Raw genomic sequence first — 16,280 nt, forward strand, 5'->3', positions numbered from 1 at the left:
AGGCAATGGAAGCAGCAGCAAGCTTCCCCCCTCCCTTCCTCCTCGCTCATTCTCTCTCACCTCCTGGGATGTTTGATGCCATTTCTGTGTGTGTGTGTGTGTGTGTGTGTGTGTGTGTGCGTGTGCGTGTGTTTGAGAGGCAGCATATATTAAACCACGGTTGAAGAATGCGTTTTGCATATGTGTGCAAGTAGTCGCATATATTAGGCCAGAGGATGAGGGCATTTTGTGGATGTGTGTGTGTGTGTGTGTGTGTGTGAGTGTGCATGTGTGTGATAAGTGTGTGTGTGTGTGTGTGTGTGTGTGTGTGTGTGTGTGTGTGTGTGTGTGTGTGTGTGTGTGTGTGTGTGTGTGTGTGTGTGTGTGTGTGTGTGTGTGTGTGTGTGTGTGTGTGTGTGTGTGTGTGTGTGTGTGTGTGTGCACCTGCCAAGCAGATGTCTTGTCAGAAAAGCCTCCCAGAATCCCCCACGAGCCTGCATCCCCCCCCCTCCACCTCCCAACTCTCCACAATCACTTCCTGCTCTTATCTGCCTCCACGTATCATTCTGCACTCCAGAGTGGTCCTCAGTCATTCCGTCTGTTCTACTCCGCCTTTTAACACAGACACATGCGTTCCTCCACCTGCTGTACTGCCTCTTCATCTCGCACGGAAATGGCTAATGCATAGTTTATGCCAAGTCTGCCTAACTACAGACACGCGTACAGTGCTGCTACTGAACTTTTGATTCCTCTCCACCACACTGCTTAACATAAAAAAAACATTGCATTTTAAGAAGCGGAGTGCAATATCTTTAATCAGGTCAGCGGTGCTGCAACTCATTTGTAATTTATTTGATCTTTTTTTTGTTCATAAAATGTGAAAATGAGGAAAATCACCACCGCAGTCTCCAGGAGCCTTAGTTGAGGACTTCACATTGTCGGTTGCAGAGAAAATGTAGAGAATTATTTCCTTGTTTGTTTACAAAATTTGACTCTGATAATGAATTGATTGCGAAAATAGTTGCTGCAACATTCTTAAAGATTGTAGCCTCCTTAAGTCTCAGAACATAAACCCTGGTGATGTCATTATCATGAGATATCGTGCACATGTAGGGTCCAGCTTATTCGGAGCTTGACCCCTACTAGGAAATACACGACTACGTATTTAATCTTCCTTTAAGTCCAACGATTGAATGGTGGGTTGTTTGGTTAATATAGTTTGGCCTTCATTTTTTTTTTGTAGCCGATTGAACGATGCTTATTTTTTGTACTTGGCCCTTTTTATAAAACAGTGCACAATCGAGGATGCGGCACCCAACATGGTCCAAAATATTAGGGGGGGGGATCCTAAAGGGGAGGAAGGAGCACACGCAGTAGACCGACTGTCTAACGCAGCGTCTACGTAACGTACGCAATAATGAAAAGCTCCTGCAGCCAGCCTCCGCCTGCCTCCGCCTGCCTCCGCCTGCATGGACATAGAGAGGATATAAATAGCCGGGCCTGGTCGAGTGTGTGCTGACACTCGAACAATAAGCCGCCGCTACCCCTTCCTCCCCTCCGCTTTCTCCAGTCCAGCGGCCTCCCAGAGGCTCGAGAGGGGGAGGAAAGGGGGAGGGGGAGTTTTCGCTCTTCCTTTCTTTCTTCCACTTCCTGCCTCCCTGCTTTTGTAATCTGTCTCCGCCGGCGGTGAGCCCGAGCCCGTCACTCGTTGCGTCAGAGAGGCAGGCAGAAGGGCCGCCAGTCTGCCCACCTGTCTGCCTGCGCCAGGAGAGGTCTCTCCGTCACGCTGCTCTATTTTTCATCCAGTTAGATAAAGATAAGGGGGGGGCGGTGGATTAGACACGCACATGACTCCATTGCGCTGCTGCAAAGAAAAGGATGCGATTCATTTTCTTCCTCTTGCTCCGTTCAGGATTCCAGCAGGCCACCTCTGTCTTCTTTGTTGGTCCTCCTGGTTGCATTCACGGCTTCGCGTGTTATGAAGCCAGTAAAGTGATCGGGTGTAAAGCGTGCACTGGAGGTTGTTAGTTCAAACCTCCGAGCCATCTGGTGGATCTGTATGGAGGACATGTCTTTAATCTTGCTTCCCCTCTTCCCCCCCCGAACGATTAACAGCGAGATACCCTTGAGCAAGGCACTTATCTCTAATCCCTCCAGTGCAGCCGCTGGTTGATGCTAGAAGCCTGTGGTTGTGTTGGCCAGCATTTTCTTTTTGAAAAAAAGTTGAATAAACGGTCCAAAGACCACACCAACCTCAACCCTGCAGCTGAGCCTAAGAGGAGAGCTGGGAAACAAAGTTTTCTGTGGGACAGTGAAAACGACACCACAGCAATAAAAAATACCCCCAAAAGAAAAAGGAGGCGAAGATGGCTAGAAATGTTTCATGTGGCAGATGGCGGAGGCGTGCGCACGGTCGTAATGATTGAGTAAGCCACGGTCTCTCTCAACTTAGTTTTTTACTCTGGGATCTGCTCCTTTTTATTATTCTCTCTTCGATAAGTGGCGTGATTTATGTTGTCGAGGTGAATTTTGATTTCTCTCCAGCAAGGAGACGGACATATTTTAAAATGAGCATATCTTAAAGCCTATTAAATACCTGACAAATCAAGGTACTTAATCATTACTACCATATGAAAAAGACCTACTTAAAGCAGTCCTGCCTGGTGATATGCAATATAGTCCTCAATGGTCTAATGTACCCGCAAATTATAAGGGAATAGCTTGAATGGCATGGCAGCGTCAGTGATGGTTGACACATTTCTATATCAGCATATTTATGTAATATAGAATTAAGAACCTGATTTAATTTAGTTTAACCTGTTTATGCGTTGGCAGGTACTTCAAAGTAAGCACCCTTATCTTATCCCTATCTCTTGCTTGAGACATTTTAGACTTACAATATAAACATAAATCTAATGACGCACTACGTCAAAATGTTGCTTTAACTGCCAACCTCACTAAAATTCAACATCCCAGTCTTCAGCAGCTTCAGGCGTCCTCAGCTCATTGTCTCCAGTCTGCATGTCTGAGCCTGAATGATAAGCAAATGGAAAAAACGGAAGTATAACTTTTTTTTTTCTTCTGCTTCTTCTATTTAACCGCAGCCTGTCTTGCACTACCCTGTGATATAATCAAGACGTTGTTGTCTGTGGTTTCTGTGTCTGCCACTTATCGTTACACTTGCACTTGCTCTCGTTGTGACCTCCTGCGTTTCCTTTTTTTTTGGGGGCTATATTTGTCTCACACGACTCAACATGGTTGCTGGAATCCAGGGCTTATAGTTTGAACAGCGCAAGTGGTCAAGTAGACGCAGGGCTTATCCTGTAATTAAGAAGAAGCAACGCGTCTGTTCTAGACACCAGTACAAATGAAACTGTGACGGGTAAATACAAATTTGGTGACAGGCACTGAAATCCATTACCTCACTTTCGTCCACTCGTCTGTATTTGCATATTTCCCAACCAGGGGCCATCATATTTGTTCACTGACTGATGAATCACTTCACTTGTGTTCATCATTTGCTGTTGCAAACAGGCCGGCTGTCAAATACTTTACATACAGGGAAATGTGATGCAGCCACGAGTCATTTGTTGTTGACAGTTCCATGCTGTCCATTCTGCAGAGCCTCTAGCACCGTCAGTGTTTTTTTGTGAGCTTATACTGTGTATTTGCATACCCAGTAGGACACATTTTCATATTTCCCCCCCCCTGTTTCTTTTGCCGATGGTACGCTCTACCATACAAACTCTGTACTGTCTTTACTGAGCCGGGGTGAAAGTTCGTTAGCTATAGCTGGACTTTACTTACCAATAAATGACTCAATGAAACAGACAATCTGAGTGGTTATGCAATGCTGTAAATAAACCTTTTAACACAGGCCGACACCAACTTGGATAATACTATACAACCCAGTCTCACAGCAGTTCATGCAATACTCACAGAATGTTATATATTGATTTTCACTTTTTTTTTAGCACTACTTTCAAACCGTAACAAAACTACTAAATCATGTTTAGGAAAAATATTATGGTAGGGTTTCAAATAAGTTCATAAACTAAGGTTTAGGCAACAAATCAAACATTAGGTTTAGGCAAAATAAACCGGTTTCGGAAAAACATCATGGCTGGGCTTAGAATAAACACGTAAACTTTGGTTTAGGCAACAAAACCACTTAGTTTGGTTTAGGATAAGTACACAAACGTAGGTTTAGGAAACCGAATCAATTTAGGTTTAGGAAAAATGTCATGAATGTTTCAAAACACTTTGGGACACGAACACAGGTCTCGTAGTTGAATGACCTGTGTTTGTTTGACCTTTCCACCTCCCCTCTCGGCTCCAAGTCGTCTTTCTCTCTGTCTAATACTACGTCTCGTTTGTCAGCCCAGCTGTAGCCAAGCATTCTGATCACAGACATGTCTGTACATAAACAGGTGTTTAGCCCTGTGTCTGAACCTGAAGTTGGCCTAACATGACATGGTTCTCATTTTCAAAACCAACCCTGACATGACAGGACTTTGTTTCGATCGCATGCTACCATAGACTTGTTCCCACGGTGTGTGTGTGTGTATAGTGCTCTCTCTGCAGTATACAGAGCTCTTGTGTGGCATAACTTGACTCACCACGCTTGGAATTTGATGGGAATGTTGTTTACTGCTGGATTTATATAATGCTGTCCTTTTGTTGAGTCTGATGGGAGCTGTTGTTTAATGGTGGCTCAGTAAATTGAATTTCCCCCGGCACAATTAACGACATCCTGATTTAAATGGACCGATATTCGAGCCAAGCTAAATTGTCACCCAGAGTAAAAGTAGACATTTATAAGCTCCGGTAGATGCTGTGACGGCCTTGGACCTGCTTGGACCCGACTTCTGGTTTACATAACCCAAGGCTCATGCCACCATCGTTTTGGAATCAGTCTAAGTTGAACACCAGCCCTCCTTGGTGATTTCTGTCCAAGCTTTTATTTATGCAGGGAAAGCTGACGAAGCAACAATCAGCTAAACATTCACATAGAAGGTGTCCAGCACAAACAGCGCTGTGCTTCTTTTGGACGAGTGTCAGCTAATAAGAGCTGGAGTGTAAGATAAATGTCGGGAATCTCAAATGGTAGCTTGCTTCAATAGCAGAAAATGGGGAGATAGAAGGCTTATTACTATAAAGGGACAGATCTTCTCTGTTGACGTGGAACCGGGAGACTGATTTGTGAAATTGTAAGATGGTAATTTAAGCTTTTATAAGACTAAGTTAGTCTTGTTGAAGGGCTTACAATTGTGAATTATGTGCTATTACTCCATCATCCTTGGCTGTACTCTCACAGAATAAAGTCAGTCTTTCATCCATTGTCGGAGAGGCTTTATTTATCATGATGAAGTTTTTTCTTCTTTTTTTTTTTTAAGTAAAATGATGTCCGTACAAATACCATTTACTGAAAGTGAAGAAAAGCAAATTGCATAATGAGATGCTGCGTTCACACTCCGCTGCAAAAGAAACCGTCTGACAAGCAGAGACCCAGACTACACAAACTACAGCATACCTTTCAAAGGAAACACATTTGTATTTTTCAAAGTTACTGTTTTATTATCTGTATTTTTAACCTTCTTTTAGTATTTTGGTTCCTCCCCCAATGTGTGAGTGTAGCAGGAATCTTTTCTTCACCACTATCTCAATGAGGTGGAAGAGATGGAGCTGATTTGTTTTCCAACACCTTTGAGAAGACCTTAACTGGGCCCGTGTGGCTTAGAGCTAAGACGCCGTCTTGCCACAGGTTTTTGTTTTTTTTGCCGGCTCAGTGCCGTCATGTTTTGTGTTGAACGGAGCAGCATGTAGCTCCAGGAGTCGGGATGCTGGCGTAGAACGGAAACAAAACATTGCTTTATTCTCAAAAGTATAATGAATATAGAGGGATTTGTCTTCGAGGCACAGCGCAGTGAAATATTAATGTGGCGTAACGAGATGATTAGTAGATGAGCAACAAGACCCCACAGTCTCTCTTATCACTTTCATCTAGATTCATCAAAGCGGCTCTCAGTGCAGCAGCAGACGTGGAGCACAAAGAAGCAGACAGACAGTTTAAGTAGAACACGATACTAGTTCTAATGAAAATGGCACCCAGGACAGAAACGGTTCTAATACTACTCTCATCCGGCATGGCAGAAGAAATGGCAGCGCTGCACTCTGGAAAGTGCTACAAAAGGCTGCTGTTACATTACTGTGTGTTGCCATGGCGCTGTCAATAACAGCTCCTGTTGCTGAGTGGACAAGGAAGTGATGCATCTGGTAGGCTGGTGTCCAGCGCTCAGCTAGGCCTCGATCATGTGTGTAGACCAACTATAGCACTGCATCAAAAAAATCAAGAGCCCTGATTAACAAACTAATAAAATGCACCGCTCGGCAGGGCAACATTAGGCACTTTGTATTCCATCAAAGCCAAAATATACTTCATGGTAGGATTCATTTATGTACATAAACTGAGGATAAGACAACTAAATTAACGTTAGGTTTAGGCAACAATATGAACGTTAGGTTCAGGCAACGAAATCACGAATACGTTAGGTTTAGACAAAATATGACATAAACTTAGGTTTAAAACAATATGAACGTTAGGTTTAGGCAACAAATCACGTGGTAGGGGGTTTCAAATATGTACATAAACTTAGGTTAGGCAACAAAAGGAACGTTGGGTTTAGAGAACAAAAGGAACGTTGGGTTTAGGCAACAAAGCTATGGAGTTGGGTTTAGAAAAAAACTCATGTTCTGGCTTAGAATAAGTATACAAACCTAGTTTCAGGCAACAAAACCACTTGGTTAGGTTTAGGAAAAACATCATGGTTGGGCTTAGAATAAGTATGTAAACTTCGGTTTAGGCAACAAATCAGAACGTTATTAATTTCGTCAACAAAAATATTGCTGTGTAGGGCAACATCAAACGGAGGGGCTTTGTATTTAATCCAAGCCAATCAATCCATTCAAAACAAACACACACACACACACACACACACACACACACACACACACACACACACACACACACACACACACACACACACACACACACACACACACACCAGTTAAAATACCTTGCACCATTACCGTATTTTCCGCACTATAAGGCGCACTTAAAAGCCTTTAATTTTCTCAAAAAACGACAGTGCGCCTTATAATCCGGAGCGCTTTATATATGGATTAATTCTGGTTGTGCTTACTGACCTCGAAGCGGTTTTGTGTGGTACACGGCGCTCTGTCAACATGTTTTAGTACGACTTTGGTAAACTACAAAGCCGCACCGCTTGCAGCATTACGGCCACCGTAGTCAGGAGCGTCAGGAGTAATACATACTGTGCTTCACCATAATATTACAGTGTGTGTGTATAAGGACCCCAACATGGCTCCTGTCAAGAGACACGCTTACGACGCAGACTTCAAACTCAAGGCTGTCAGTCACGCAGGAGAACATGGGAATAGAGCAGCTGCGAGAGAATTCAACATTAATGAATCAATGGTACGGAAGTGGAGGAAGTTTGACTGACTGACTGTTTTGTTTCGCTTAATGCGCCTTATAGTCCGGTGCGCCTTATATATGAAAAAAGATAGAAAATAGACCATTCATTGACAGTGCGCCTTATAATCCAGTGCGCCCTATAGTGCGGAAAATACGGTACTAATTTCACTGTTTACATGGCTGGCATCAAGACAGAGGAGCAATAATTTACCAGAGTTGTAAAGTCCTGTTTTTAAAGGGACTGTTGTGCAGTGTCTTGGTGCCTGATAAGCCTGGACTTCCTGGTTTTGTATTTTATCTTTTGAGCGGTTACTGTAGCAACACGCCCAAATAAACGTAGCACTTTTCTGTCTTTCTTTTTTTTTTTTTGGCGCAGTGCCATTTTTGGTCTTAACACATACACTACAGAGATATGCAGCTAGGGTGACGTTACACAATACAGGAGCATACCACCTGGCGTAGTACCTTCTTTCTGAGCGTCGAACGTGGACGTTATCTCAATGCATTTATTTTCAGCATTTATTTTCAGCATGGGCGTTGGATCCTTATTCTTCTCTGTGAGAAAGTGTACACAGTGGCGTCGCTCTACAGTTCGCCCCAAAAAAATTCACACGCAGCCTCTACTGAGCTCCAAGTGAGCAATGTGAGCAGTGTGATGCCGGAGCTCTTGAATAGCTTGCAGGCATTCCTCAGCACTGGAGAGAGATAAGAATAGCGCTCAGCCTCTCTGGCTCGGTGGCGTGGCTGCGGGCTGGTGAGCCGAGCCGAGCCGCGCCGAGCCGCACCACTCCACTCCGCTCCGTTCCAGCAGTGCTGCTCTAAAAATGTAAAGAAAGGCAAAGGGAAAAGAAGCTGGTGCCCTCTGGGTGCAGCAGAGCAGCCTGGCCTTGGATATATTTGGCTCCGTCAGTGTGCAAACACAGATCTGCAGTGGTCTGCAATTAGGCCGTTTCCTGTTTGAACGCAGGATGAGGCGCCGCTGTGAAGCTCGGCCATGGATGCTCTTAGGGAGCATGTTGGCCAGGCCCTCTGAAAGGAGATGCATCATTTTCATGGCTCTAAAATGACACAGCTGCTTTGCATGTGGGGAAAACAACTGGCTCGCTCTGTAAACAAAATGTTACTTTCCCAGAAACGGACTTAATCAAAGTGAAAGATGTGTGCACTTATTAAATGTGTCCTACTCTGAAGTGCAGAGGAAATCAAAGAGAAGGGAGATGTTAAAGAACACATTTTAAACCAGGATCATTGAGCTCTGGATTCTTCACAAGTTGTTGTCAAGTTGGCCAAAGTACCCCCTCTCACTCTGGCCAACTAAAGGCTCCTCCCTCCCCCGTACAAAGCACTGGAAAATATGCGTCAGCCACTTCCTCCCCCTCGCTCACCTCCCTCCCCACTTTTTAACTTCCTGTTCCCTCGGCTGGTCGGAAGTGAGAGGCTTTGAATGGAAGCAGTATACTGCAGGAAGGCCACATTCTGTTAATGTTACACATTTAAGCAGCTGATTTACCACCGTCGATGACTATTAATGACAGTAGTAACCTTTTAAGGTCCATGTGGCGATGTTAAGAGATGTAAAAACACACACTTTGGAATCACAGATATTGATTTTTTTTTTGCACAATTTTTTGTGCTATAAACTTATCTTATTTTGTTTAATTCTTATTGACCTAAACCCATAAAAAGATGTGTGCATGACATCCGTGCAACAGTGGGATACGGTGGGATTTTGTTTAGTTTTTTTGTGCTTTGCTATTACGTTCAGTACTATGATCCCATATTTGTCATTGTTGCCGCAGCACATCTCCTAACAGTTTGCATGTGCACCGTGTGTTTACCGTGTGTTTCTACTTGACTGGAAAGCAGGCTGTGGTTGTTTAGTTACACTTTATAAACAATAATATACACTTTTCAACATATTCAAATATGGACCATTGTCAGCAGAGGTCTTATGATTGTAAAACAATGGCCACAAGACAGAATACGTGTTGCATTTATCCTCTGAAGTAAAGCGATTGTTTGTTGTATATCTAATGCCTTGCTTTGTTTTCGTTGTTACAGCTCTGATGGTACTAGCTGAACAGTGACCGCTACCTGCCTGAGGACACCGGCTGCCCAATTCCCTTCACCATGTCTGGGATGCACGTAAGTCAATTATCTTTGCCCCACAATTACCTACCCAGTGCACATGTTTACATATAGGCAAACACTTTCTACACACCACCTGCTCTACATTTCATACAACTGCACGCATCTGAACAAGCAGTAGCTAACAGTCCATATTAACAAGGAAGAAAGACGTTCAAATGTAAACTACGGATGAAGCTGCAACTAATGATCATAGCTATTACCAGTTAATCAGCAAAACATTTTCAGGTGTATAAAATGACATAAAAAAATGTAAAACTGTTCCAATGTGACTTCTTTAAATTACTTGTTTTTTCGAACCAAAATCAAAAGTGAATCAGTTTGTAATGATCATAACAGAATAAAGCAGCAAATTCTGAAGCTGGAACCAGAGAATTTTATGTGTATTTGCTTCAGTTGATCAATTATCAAATTATTGGTGATTAGATTTCTCTCATCTGATTAGTTAACTTGTTGTTTCAGCAGTATGTGGAAGGAATTTGGCACTTTTACATATTTAGTTTCCACCATACTGAGAGGAATTGAGGGGAATAAAAAGATACACCTTTTTATGTATTGTAAATATTCAAAATATAAACTTTTTAGTCATTTTGCCCGGCCTCGATACCCGCCTCTCACGTGTGTCAGTTTCACCGTGACGACTTGTCTCCATAAAGATTAACTAACGAGCATGCACATACACGAACGTGAGCATGAGGTGCTGACAGAATCCCAGATCTGTAGCGATGCATGAATGCACATAGCTGGTGAGCACACATCCATCAAAGGGCCCGGCTCAGTCTGTAGCCGTTTCAAATGACCCGACCGTGGCAGAGGTTCAACTAATGCTTCACAAGTGCTCTCTTCAGATCACTTTCTCTCCCGCATCCTGCCTTCACATGTCCTTTATTGATCCAGGTTGTTTTTGATCTGGCACACCACAGCGCTCCACTACAAAAAAAGATTGAGGCTGGATTTATTTTTCTTACTAGCTTTCTCAAGTTTTTGATAGAGAATCCTAATTGCAACCAATAATGATTGATGTTGTAACGCCACAATCAATAATCATGTCAGATTATTTGGTCCATTTGAGCCTCTAGAGTCTAGAGTCTGCGATACATTAATGGTGCTTTAAAGTTCTAGAGTCTAGACCCTGACAGGAAACTTTAAAGCACCATTAATGTATCGCAGACTCATTGTGACTTTGGCTTAAGACTGATACCTCGTTCTAAAACTATCTAGTAGGTTTTTGTAGGTCAGAAGGTCACAGAATTCTTTGGACCCAGACTGTATTGAGCAGCAGCATTGTGACCTGTTGCTAATCATACCAACCTGTGACCAAAATGTCAAAGATTCAGTTTTTGTTGTGCATCTATAAGCATTTGGTTAAAAAAGAAAAGAAGAAGTGGCTTGTAGGTCACTCAGGAGGTGAGCTAGAGTTGAAATACTATAAACGATTGACCTTCAAATATATTTGACTATGCAGGGGGAAGCCCCTTACGTGAATACGCCGTTTTAACATTTTCAGAAAAAATGTAATGGAGGTAAATGGGGTGGAAAAGGGGAAGCCTATGTTTGATATTAAAATATATGAGTGCAACTTCAGGTTAGATGTAACCTGTGGTTTTCTTCTAGGCTACGTTTTTAAATGATCAAAGGAAATATCCCCAGTAACACATTCTGTCCAGTTAAACCAGTTTTCATATCGTCCTTTTTTTCCCGAAGTTAATAACAGTGGTGATTCAAAGGTGAATTTATTTTTTTATTTGCCGTCGCCAGTGGTCCGAACTCACCACGCAGTATTGACTGAAGCTGATTCAGACGCGCTCAGCCGTAGGTGTTGTCAGGAATAAAGCGGCTCATACGAGGACCCCACCGGCTCCCTCGCACCTGCTGCTTTGTACTCAGGCTTTCTCGTTTCATCTCATCCTTTCTATCGTGTTTATGTTTTTGATCAAATCCGCCGTGCCGAAACAAACGGCCGCAAACTCAATGCGTGAAGCATCCTCATCCCAGCTGTCATTTTCATTTGTATTTTTAGGCATGTTGCCGCCACGTTTACATTATTCAGAGTGACTGACAATGAGCGCAGCTGGCATTTCAAGACGTATTCAGAAAAGCAAATTCAGAGGCAGCGACTGTGTTATAATGACTTTATTTAAGATGAGCCAGAGAACAGGAGATGTCCCTCACAGACGGCACAGATTATTTTTGTATTTGGAAGACACAGCAAACACACACTGGGGTTTTGTGGTGTTTTGTTTTTTACCTCTGCTCTGTTGTGTGGAGCTGAGGGTGAAAGATGTCCCGCCTGTGTGCGTAGCACTCTGGGTTAGGTTTAATTTATTTATTTCATCTGTTGAGGGTTCACAGAAACACTGAAGAATGTCCCAGCAGGCATAGGACAAAGGGCTAGTTAATGACCTTAGACAGATCTGTTGGAAGAACAAACACATGAAACATCATGTGAGCAGGTGGTTTGTTCTAACAGTTTAGTTTAGTTTAATAAGCCCTGGTGAGATGGCCATGATTAGCAATTTGTATAGCAGACTGACAGCAAATGAGCAAAACAGAGTTGCTTTTAATTCCTGTCAGCTTTGGACTATAAAGAATCAAATTAATGTTTATTCCCTTAAAAACAAGTTAAAATAGACCAGAAAGCTGAAACACATTTTTATTATCGATACAAATTCTCCCCTGACATACCTACAGATGATACTAAGGCAGAGTGCAGTATCTGCGTTTGTACTGGTATTATGCCTTGACTGTATGTAAGAAGTGGACAAAGTGGTTTTGACATCACCCATTGGTTTTTTTGTATTTTTTAAGCCTTGATTTTGGCATTTAGTCCGTCACCATCTTTGTTCTTCGCAACCAATGAATGGATGTGACCATATTTGTAATGTTATTCACAACGTTGCCCCGCCCTAAAGTATACTCCGCTTTATGGTCTGTTTTACTCTAAACGGGACCATAATTTAAATGAACATAATGCTGTATTGAGGAAGACTTGAAACTAGAGATTGAGACCATAAACTCATGTTTACGATGTTTACTGAGGTAATAAATCAAGCGAGAGGAAGGTTTATTTTCTCATAGACTTCTATACAATCATACTTTTTTTTAGAAACCAGAGGAGCCGCCCTCTGATGGCCATTAGAAAGAATGCAAGTTTAAGGCACTTCCGCATTATCTTCAATTTACAGACCTGGAAGTTGCCGCCTGATGTTTTGTAGGTTTCCTATGGCAATGTAAAAAAAATCAGCCTAAAATGTTCTACGTTGAAGGCATTACAACCGGTATGTTAGTTTCACAGTTTGCCTGGCAGCCTGAAAAACTTTTTCCCTTCATCATCTCAACTTCCCTGCCTCTGTAGTTCCTGCTCTCTGCAGGGCAGTGAAGTCTCCTCAACCTTTTGCCAAGATTCACAACCACCTAGGGGGAAATATTCATCTCTCTAATCCTTGAAGTGGGTGGTGTTAGCATGCATATGTGCAGAGATGGTTCATTGCCAGGGATCTGTGCATGTACTCAATTTTAATTTTGAGATATCAAATGTGATAGCTCAAATTCTTGGCTGAATTTTGTAGTGGTTATAATCACATCAGTCTTTTTTCTTCTAACCAATTAATAATAAATGATGGTGCTAAGTGTGAATAATCACAGAACGTTGGATCCTCTCTTTCTTGCGTGATGTAGACACCATGGTCGTCTGGCACAGAGTGTGTAGCCAAGTACAACTTCCAGACTGCCAACGAACAGGACCTGCCTTTCTGTAAAGGGGATTTACTGACCATCATCGGAGCCACCAGGGTAAGCTGCCATCCTGGCCAAATGTTCATTATTTCAGATTTTTTTTAATGTACTTCTTCATGAGGTTGTACAGTTAAGTATCGTTATATAGAATCATATGGCACAGTTCCTGTTTCCCCAGTTAATGATCATGTTCTGAAAAACTGGAAATTTGCAATTGCAATATAGAGGGGAGAGAAAAAAAAAAAAGGTGACCATGCAGATTACAATCATGTCATCTTAAATCTGCAGAACTGTCAGACAAGCAGTACCATCCCCCCCCTCAACACAAGCATAGCTAAAGTTGTTATTTTATTGATTGCTGGGTAAAAGAACAGCTGCTTCTTCAAGCTACAAATAGCCAACGCAGCAGTTCCATATAACTGATTTGTTTCAGCAAACAATAACACTTCATAACTGTCAATCAATGCGTAATATCTTGTTTGGGCTGCAGTATCTTTATATTACTGACTCCTGTCTTAACATTAAGATTGCTCTTCATATTTTTATTGTTTTTATATTCACGTTAAATTGGGAACCAATACTATGAGTTTATAGATAATAATCATACCCTTATACCATTAACATCAACTGGCGTGCTGTAGCAAAATGAATTTGAATGTATGTCGACAAGCATGAAAACAAAAGCTACATGATTCAGTATATCGGCTTGCAAAGAACCCGAGATCCCAGAGAACTTCATTTCTGCAACAAACTTATGCCAATTAAGGGATTTTGGTATCTAATCTCCACTATATGTTGGGTACTGTGGCTTTGTGCCCCCACTGCTTCACTTCTGCTACCACCTGGGTTAAGAGAGGGACATGAGGGACTTTAATGCTCCTCACCCACAGGAAGACTTCCAGCTCACCTCCGTTATTATCACCTGTACTAAGGCTGTGTTGTCGCGTGTTTGGCCTTTTCAGGATCCCAACTGGTACAGAGCGAGAAACACAGTGGGCAGAGAGGGCACCATCCCGGCTAACTATGTCCAGAAAAGGGAAGGAGTCAAGTCAGGAGGGAAGCTCAGTCTTATGCCGTAAGTACCAGGGGGGTGATGGAGGAGGAACCCAAACCGACTGTGTCTGTGTGTCTTAAATGTCTCATGTAGTTATTTAGAAACATAAACATTCATACATTCAACATTCATTGGTTTATTTTTTTATTTTTTTTTTATATATTTCTGTAGTGTTATTTGGGATGAAAGGAATTCTATAAACGGGGTTTGAATAAGCGTTATTTCTATTGTTTAAGAATGTTAACAGTTCTGAAATCTTTTATTTTGAAAGGAAATGAAAGTGAAAAGAGCGATAGCAATTGGAGCTTTGGTTACGTGTCGTCTACATCTTTGCCACATTATGCCCTCTTTCTCTTTTAAGTGTGTGAACAAGTTGTCATACCCCCCCCCCCCCCCCGTTCCGTTCAGATCCCTGCAGCGCGGGAAAATGTAGTGTTGATTTCAAAAGTGTGTGTTAAAGCATCAAAATATGGAAATTCCGTCTTTACAGTCTGGCTGCAGCAGAGGCCAGGACCAGCTGCGTACTACATTTGAATCAGGCTCTTTGAAACAGCAGCTATTTAAAAAAAAAAAAAAAAAAAAGGAAAATATAACGAAAGGCATATGCAAATGAAGCGAGACAGGAAGGCCGAGAGCATACAGTCTGCTCAGTATCATCACAGAGCCATGAGATGATGTCATCTGAAAGCTGCCAAAGCGCTTGTGCACATCCCTCAAGTGACGATAAACGAGTAGTTCAACTTTACAGACTGAGAGGAGCTTTTAATGAAATGTTTCAGTGAAGAGGACATGTAGGATTATAAGAAGAGGATAGTCACTAACACAGATCAACTGTGTTCATAATAATGATAATAAACTATATTTATACAGGACCTTTCATACAATACATGCAGCACAGGGGGCTTTAGAGTAGAAGAAGATAAGCATAGCACGAATGTAAACAGAACCAAAAAAAAAGACTTCAGTGTAAGTCATTTGAGGCTTATTACATTACATTACATTACAGTCATTTAGCAGACGCTTTTATCCAAAGCGACTTACAGGAAGTGTATTCAACATAGGTATTCAAGAGAACTACTAGTCACCAGAAGTCATAAGTGCATCTCCTTTCTTAAACAAGCATCTTAAAGCATAAACCAGAGCAAAAGTATAGTGCAGAGGCAAATTACTACGAAAACAATAATTGCAACAGACTAATACGAATACAATAAGTGCTACAAACTACTACGAATAGGATAAGTGCAGTAAACGAATACGAATACAATAAGTGCAACGAACTGATACGAATACAATAAGTGCTACGAGGAAGGCTCAGGGTAGTACTTCTTGAAGAGGGCCGAAAGATGGGCAGCGACTCTGCTGTCCTTAGAACTTAGAACTCAGAAAGTTTGACGTCTTGTGCATAATTAATATTCAGTACCAAGGTGTCTGAGGCCAGAACCAAACACAGACCCTCCCAATTTCCCGTCAGAGTCTACAGATCTAGATTACACCGAAATAACATGTAACCTCACTGCAGGTATCATCAGTGTCGGTAAAACCAAAAACTTCGAACCAGAAACTTCCCCGGAGAAACCACCCAGTACCACACTGAGTGGTTTCTCCGGGGAAGTTTCTAGTATTTCTTAGAACACACACCACAGTATTTCCATCCAAATCTACCAAACACTGATAAACAATAATAAAATATAATGTTGAAAATATTAATATCAGTACCTATTATTTACAGCATGCACATATATATCAATACATAGGATGCGTAAAATCGATACATAAAGAAAATATAAAAAGTTTTCAAATGAAATGCAGCAAGCAACATAAGACAGAAAATAAGACTTATTTTTATTTTAAGAGAATTCAAATGAA

The 16,280-nt window shown here is 41.9% G+C and overlaps 1 protein-coding gene across 1 annotated transcript in view; it reads left to right on the top strand.

Annotated features, from left to right (window-relative positions):
* Positions 1-16,280, top strand: part of LOC129104870 (tyrosine-protein kinase CSK) — a 40,385-nt gene that overhangs the window by 12,768 nt on the left and 11,337 nt on the right. Inside the window, exons 2-4 of the mRNA XM_054615735.1 lie at positions 9,539-9,622; positions 13,304-13,417; positions 14,323-14,435. Coding sequence (XP_054471710.1) covers positions 9,608-9,622; positions 13,304-13,417; positions 14,323-14,435 — 242 coding nt within the window. The 5' untranslated portion in view covers positions 9,539-9,607. The remainder of the gene's footprint in view (positions 1-9,538; positions 9,623-13,303; positions 13,418-14,322; positions 14,436-16,280) is intronic.

Source organism: Anoplopoma fimbria, chromosome 2 (genome assembly GCF_027596085.1).
Source record: "Anoplopoma fimbria isolate UVic2021 breed Golden Eagle Sablefish chromosome 2, Afim_UVic_2022, whole genome shotgun sequence".
Taxonomy (NCBI): Eukaryota; Metazoa; Chordata; class Actinopteri; order Perciformes; family Anoplopomatidae; genus Anoplopoma; species Anoplopoma fimbria.